At 46.5% G+C, this 7,720-nt stretch overlaps 1 protein-coding gene across 1 annotated transcript; it reads right to left on the bottom strand.

Moving 5' to 3' along the window:
• Window positions 1-789: 789 nt before the first annotated feature.
• On the bottom strand, window positions 790-6,674 carry kif23 (kinesin family member 23; the record flags this gene model as incomplete). The annotated part of the gene is made up of 8 exons (XM_031562393.1): window positions 790-1,761; window positions 2,431-2,501; window positions 2,888-2,969; window positions 3,404-3,492; window positions 3,729-3,959; window positions 5,271-5,465; window positions 6,010-6,183; window positions 6,501-6,674. Coding segments are annotated over 8 exons (1,032 nt in total), but the record flags the coding sequence as incomplete, so codon positions are not given.
• Window positions 6,675-7,720: the final 1,046 nt, after the last annotated feature.

Below are 7,720 nucleotides of genomic sequence, written 5' to 3'. Positions count from 1 at the left end.
AAAAAAACAGCACACGCTTCACCAGATGACTGGTATTCAAGACTATTACTCCTCTCTTCCAAGCGAGGCAGACAAACTCAACTGACAGGATGCAAAGGCCGTCGAGGCATTTCTATAGGACTACCTGTACCGGCAATCATGTAAAATAAACAAGAGAATAGACTCTAGTTTAGACTGACGACATGCAATGTATTCCATGAATATATTATGGTTTTGCTGTGTCTAAGAGTCATCCCGTCCACATGGTCCAAAGCTGGCTTGCAAGAGTACAGTTGTAAGCTACCATAATGGGTGACCAGTTTTACAGATAAATAAAATAGGTTATGGTCCAGATATGAGAAATACTCCTCTGATTGGCTGGCAGGTGCCCATTCATTCTCTATAAGGAGACACCAATGCAGCAGTGATCACTTACGTCACGTACAAACCTTGACAAAAGGCAGTATTCAATGGACAAGTGTGATGACACAAAACAATGTAGTTGTTCAAAAAATGCACACATACAGTAATTATAAATAAATATATTAATCCCTGTAAAATGTACACTCATAAATGGAATGATTACCTAGAGCATACACATAAATGTAAAATGTCTTTTCAATGTTCGCTCAAATTTGCACTATTATGGGAAGTCTAGATTCACATTTGGTTTTGACAAACTATTACACCTCGAAGACAAGCTGAACATATACCGATGCATAAATACACCGTCAGATAAACAGGTGTCTGATCCAATTCAAGTAAAATGGTTAATTAGTAAAATGAATATCAATGACGTCCCAAAGCATCTAAGTTTTGCAAAAAGTTTTTATTAAAGATTTTTGTGGATACTTAATCAGCTTAATTGAGTTTGCTTTCAAAGACAAACACCTCTTTAAATGACAGCAGGGATCCAATCTTTATCAAAATTAATCAGCACATTTGCCAGCCCTTATGTTCACAATTACACCTAAGAACCACACAGTGCCTGTGGCATGACAAGTACTATTCAAGTCAGACCTGCTTTTAACAACCACACATCCTCCATGATCTACTTCTGCCATCTACTGGTGAAACCGTAGCACTACAAGTGCGCAGATCCTACCAAGTTGGAAGTCGTAAAACATGTCAACGTCAAACAGGATACAAATTAAATGAAATAAATAGTAGAAACAATAATTAGCTAATACATTTCCTGATGCAAGGGGGACTGTGTTGGTTAAATGCAAAACACAATCACAATCAAATGTGTCCTGCAAGAGTAAGAAATCCCGAGAGCGTAATACATGTCTGCATAAGGAATTTATTAACAGGCCAAGAGGTGTACAGAGGAAGATGCACAGCTCAGTTTTACGGTTAAGCGTTTTTTTTTTTTTATAAAGTGTAGAAAAATTAATAATAATAAAAAAAAAAAAAACAGTACAAAAGGTCAATGTGAAAACGAATGCCCTTTCAGAAAGGCATCTGCTTACGTACAAGAATATATATCCAACCTGCATTTGAAGACGCACTGATTCTTATAGTTATGCAATGAAAAAAAACAAAACAGAGCCTCTCAGAATACCAGTGAAGGTATGAACAACTAGAACTACAACATATCAATCTACTTCTTTCTAAAATGCGCTCCAACACAGACTTTGGTGAATTGGTCTATATACAGATTTAAAAAGATAAATAGTATAAAGTGAATCTGCTATTGCACAACCAGCGTGAGGCTTCAGGGAAGAACTAACATGTTGATGATGTGCAGAGTCCCAGCGGCTCGTCTAGGGTCTCCTCCGCCTGAAACAGAAGCACAGATCGGTCAACGGCTAGGTTCAGCTCACGCACATGGAGGTTCATTTGGTTTTTTTGTGTTCCACCTTAAGGTGCCTAGTTGAGATAAGTATTCTTTCTACTGTGTTTAAGTTTGAAAGATATGCTCCTCCTTTCGGGTCCCTGAGGTCTTATGACAGCAATATGCCTTTTGGTGCAAACACAAATTCCTTGTTCTAACGAGGAACATAGTAGCAGGACCATGGGGACCTCCTTTAGGCAGACATAAGCTACAATGTAACATACCTGGCCTAAACAGTAACAGGGAAAGGCTGCTGACACACGTAATTGACACCATGGGATGGAGCATGTGATGACAACAATAAGAAGACAGAAGGATGTACAGTATATAGTGTATGGTATCGAGTCAGCACTTTTTCCTAGTCTTGACAGAAACCAGCCAAAACTAGTTTGGTCATGTGCCTGTATCCACGCCTATATGTCTTTGGATTTGACCCTTGACCCTTGTGATGCTTGTAACTTTCCCTGGTGCCGTGAATAAAGCTGCAATCTCACACCCGTGTTGCCTGAAGGTTTTCACTACTCTAACTAACCAACTCTAACATGAGTGACGGTGTTGCGCTGACGGGCCCAGACGTGTGTGTGTGTGTGATGTGTGTGACGTGTGTGACTCACTTCTGGTAACCGTGGTGCTGATAGCCTGGTCCCAGGTTGGAGCCGGCCCTCATCTCTACGGCAACAGAGCACTGAGGAAGAGGAGCAGAGGAGGAAGATCAGAGCGATACAAAATCACAAAACAGAGGTGGGCACTGAGACATTCAATTACATTAGAGTTATATTAGCACCAGTAACAAGTGAAACTGTCTCTTGGCACTTCACAGAGCCTGAGCCCCCTAGAGCAAGCACTAAGGCAGCTGGGGCCAGGAAGGAAAACCTCCCTCTGAACAGGAGGAAACCGTGAGCAGACATGACACTGCCCCCTTGTGTTTGTTGCCCCCCTCCTCCCGTCTGATAATATACAGGATATACAGTGTCCCCCTCAACCCATACGCTTTGGCTGGAGAAGATTATGGGTCGTGCCAATAAAGCTTTTTTTATTTTTTATTTGACACGACTGTTGCCGCTCCCTCACCCTGTTCTCCACATCGGTCCAGCCGCCCTCCGCGTTCTCGTCGCCATGGGCAGCACGGGTCTCAGAGGAGCGCCTCTTACGGCTGCAGGGAAACAGAGCATCACACTTCAGCATCATCAACCCCAAAACACCCCCAGACCAAAAACACTTCAGCATCATCAACCCCAAAACACCCCCAGACCAAACACTACAGAAACGTGAAATCGTGTTGAAAAACGGCTGTCACACCACATCAACACTGCAGGAATAGTGAAAACTGGTTGTAACGAGGCATCACACCAGCAGTGTTATCTGAAAGAGTGAGGCATCACAGCAGCAGTGCTATCTGAAAGAGTGAGGCATCACAGCAGCAGTGCTATCTGAAAGAGTGAGGCATCACAGCAGCAGTGCTATCTGAAAGAGTGAGGCATCACAGCAGCAGTGCTATCTGAAAGAGTGAGGCATCACAGCAGCAGTGCTATCTGAAAGAGTGAGGCATCACACCAGCAGTGTTATCTGAAAGAGTGGGAAAGGTACCTGGGGGCCGAGGCATCCTCCTGCTTCAGAGTCTCGATGTCTGTGAACTGCACAGACTGACCGCCCGCTCTGGTCTTGAACACCTCCCCCTGGAGGCACAGCAGAGAAACAACACTCAATTTGGCACTCTGAGATTCTTCTGAATGAAGAGTGCATTACAAATAAAATTAATTATTATTATTATTTTGACTGGGCGTGACTGCGTGCGTGCGTGCACCCTACATTAACTCCAAAGGTCAACACAACTTACTCGCCCAACAAATATATTTCCATTGTATACAGACAGAGAGACAAGTAGACAATACTGGAGTGTGGATTCCCTTACCTTGATGAGTTTGGTCTGGATCTCGCCATCGGAGGCCACCTCCTGGTGCGTGAGCACGTACTTGTCACACTTGGACAGGGCCTTCTCGCTGGGGGTGGTGACCTTGATGGCGTTGTGGAGGTTGGGCTGCATCAGCGTGTCCAGCTCCACGTTGGTGGCGGGCTTGTGGTCCACCCAGCGCTCTCCTCCGGCCGAGTGGGACCGCCGGTGGGCTCGGACTGGGGGGCCCGTCTAAGCCAATCAGAACAGCAACACACAGTCAATCAGCTGGTCATGGGGAAGGCTCAGGGAGTCACGTCACGTCTGTGACGGAGTAAAGTTAGTCGTGCTGAATCTACTGAAGCTGCCAGTAACACTCAAAAGGGTCAGTCATACTGGCAATGCAATGCAAACAAAAACCATGAGATGCTGTCTTCACAGTCTCTTAAATAAATACTGTAACAAGTCTAAATACAGTAACACGTTTTCTACATACCAAGGCAATTAAGGAATCTACGATGCAATTGGAACAGCGTTCAGACACACGTTGCACAAGCAGTAGCAAGGGTTGAGATGGCGTGCAGATGGTTAGGATGAGCAATTAAATCGTGTTAGTACGATACAAAAAAAAAACATTTATTGAAGTGCATTGCGACAGGGGATTTTTTTCTTTACATTGGGAGGACAAAAAAAAAAAAAAAAAAAAAGCAAGTCATTCACAGCATCGCTGGTCTCTACCACAACAGTCACAATGTCATGTTAGAGAAAACTACTACAAACACACAAAAAAAAAATGAAACTAAATTAAACCTGTTAGTTCCTACAGCCATGTCAGAGCTCCATCTACGTTTTCTACGGCTTCTATCTTACTCTAACCACTGACCCTGGGCCCTGGCACCTCCTCTAGGCCTAGCTCCTCTGGCTGCTGGGGCACCTCCCAGTCACAGTGCCACTGCCTGCCTCGTCTCCTGCCTAGGCTGCCTGGCTGGGCCCCGGGGCCGCGGGGAGCCCCGCTGGAGGGGGGTGACTGGCTACGCTGCCTGCTATCCTGGGGCACCCTCTGCTCCCAGTCTGAGACGCAGGAGGCCACCGACACCACACTGGGCCCCTTGTGGGCCGGGCCCTGGGTGAAGGGGCTGGGGTGCGGAGGGCACTGCTGAGGGAGAGCGTAAGGGGACTGCAGATGACAGTCGGGTTAGAACACACAAATGGCATGCACACACACACACTGAAAAATAACACACACATAGTGTAGTATGACCGCTAACATGGACAATAAAAAAAAGTCCTCGATATTCATCACACACACACAAAAAAACTATACAAAAGTGTTGTGATTTAAAAAAAGTAAAGTCATTTTGTATAATATACAAATAATGCACATTTAAAAGTCCATGCGAGACAACAGTGGTCACATCAGTTCCTGCTGTGCGAGAGGGCGACTCTGCTGCTGGGGAGAAACGCTTTAAAGAGGCAGGCAGGCATGGAGGGAGGAAGAGTGAGAGGAAGAGGGGGATGAGGAGGAGTCGGAGCGAGCTAGAAGCGCAGGTCAGTGTAACGTACAGGTACGGGGGACGGGGAGGCCGAGCGCTTGGCGGGGACGCGGTCCTTCTCTCGCGAGGGGCGCAGCGGTTTCTCCGGCCGCGCGGGGGTCTCAGTCTTGCACTCGGTGACTATGGCCTTCAGCTGCTTCAGCTTCTCGTCCTTCACCCACAGCTTATTCTGCATCTCCAGCTGCTTGGCATTCACACGCCTCTCCTGAAGGGCACGACACACACACACACACACACACACACAAACACAAACAACAGGGTCAGACACAAAGAAATACTTCAACAAAATCAACCCATAGTTTCCTGAATACAGTTGATAACACCATCACTTTGAACACTCATGATTACTCAACGATGCGTCCAGGAATCACAGACCCCCTGATGTCTGGAGGTGATTGTTGTTAGTCACCCATTCAAGACTGTACGATTGACAACCATCAAAAAAGCTCCAGCTGAATTAGCATGTGCACATACATACAAACATACGTGCCTGTATGTTTATGTGTATATTTATATATTTTACACACATTTTTTTTTTGTTATTCCCCTAGCATTATCAAAATCCTTGTGAAACCCACAGCACATGCGTGGGCCAGGGCCATCCATATCTGACCAACTGAACAGATCAATAAATACGTGAATAAATACAAATCACACTTAGTATTATTTCATCTTCCATCTCGTCACATAGCCATAGTACCCAGGCAGAGCACCATCCCCACTGAAGGAGGCGGTACAGCAGTACTCACGCATTCCTTCTCCCACTGGTGCCTGGCGTCGTAGACCACCCCCTGCATGCGGGCCTCCATGCGCTTCTTCTCGGACACCTCCCTCTGCAGCCGGTGGTCGCGCGTGTCCAACTCGTGCTGCAGCGAGCGCTTGTCCTCCTCGTAGATGTTGGTCGTCTTCTGCAGGATGTCAATCTGAAACCACAGGACCAGTGATGCATTGAAAAGATGGGACTGTGGCAGTTATGGGAAATAAATAACTAGTATGTCTAGTAAGGTCACAACTATCTGATGTGACCCTACAAAAAACATAGTATCCCTGCCTCCCAAGACCAAAGCTCCTGCACACGTGCAGTAAAGGGATAGGATGGGCATGCGCCCAATTAGAGAAGTGCTTAGAAAAGATGGGTATGCTTCCACTCGCAGAAGTCCGCAAGAAAGGCTGACTCCACTCACACCTTTACCAAGCCTAGAGGGAGCAGGGGCAGGGGCAGGGGCAGGGGCAGGCTTACCTTGTACTCCAGCATCTTGGACTTCTTCTCCAGGCGGTCGATCTCACTCTTCTGGTCCTGAATGAACTTGTCCTTCTCCCCCATCTTGCCTCGCTGCTCTTGGATGAAGTTCTCCTTGTTCATGATACTGCCATCCATCTCCTGCAGCATGGACCTCAGCGTGTTGGCTGAGAGGAGAAGAGAAGAGATTTAAAAACCCACCATGACCCAGTTGGGACAGTGCATACTAGCTCTAAAGCATCGGTTCCCAAACTGGGGTACGCAAAGTGGTTCAGGGGGTACGCGGGGAGAAATTGTCCGCGATAACGGAAAACGGACGGAATTACCCTTTAAAACAGAATTGCAACTTTCAGACGGAAACATCATTTTGTAAATCAAAAACGCCCAAATTCCCTTGTATTTTGCCCTGCAAGGCTGTATTTCTTTCTAATAAACACAACAACAATCGCAATGATGAACAAGCATTCATTAAAAAACTAAGAAAATGTCACGTCTGTGCTGAACTCTGCTCTGGCCACGCCCCCCTGTCCAACGGCCTGTAAAACGGGTACGTAGCTGGAGATTGAAGGTCTGAAGGGGTACGGGACTGTAAAAAGTTTGGGAACCACTGCTCTAAAGGATGCAGTTATTCATCCTGGACTGCTGAAGCCAAAAGTCTGCGATTCTGGCGAAAGGTTGCTGATATTTGAGCTCAACAGCCAATCAATTACGCCACTCTCTTCCATGCTCCTGAACGCGGCGGACAGAAAAAAGTGCAAGGCACTTTCATTTAGAATCAGGACTGTGTATGAACACCAAAGGTTTTTCTTTTATGTTCATAACTAACAGCTAGACGGCGGCTGTGATGAACTGAATTTGACAAAACCTGGATTGGATTAGAAGCATGGATTGTACCTCTAAATAAGGTAGTAAGTAAAATGCTGTTAGGCTCAACTCTATCGGACGAGGTGAAGGGCCTCAACTCTATCGGACGAGGTGAAGGGCCTCAACTCTATCGGACGAGGTGAAGGGCCTCAACTCTATCGGACGAGGTGAAGGGCCTCAACTCTATCGGACGAGGTGAAGGGCCTCAACTCTATCGGACGAGGTGAAGGGCCTCAACTCTATCGGACGAGGTGAAGGGCCTCAACTCTATCGGACGAGGTGAAGGGCCTCAACTCTATCGGACGAGGTAACTCTATCGGACGAGGTGAAGGGCCTCAACTCTATCGGACGAGGTG

This window comes from Clupea harengus, chromosome 3, assembly GCF_900700415.2.
Source record: "Clupea harengus chromosome 3, Ch_v2.0.2, whole genome shotgun sequence".
NCBI classification, from domain to species: Eukaryota; Metazoa; Chordata; class Actinopteri; order Clupeiformes; family Clupeidae; genus Clupea; species Clupea harengus.
This window is presented reverse-complemented; position numbering and strand designations above follow the sequence as displayed.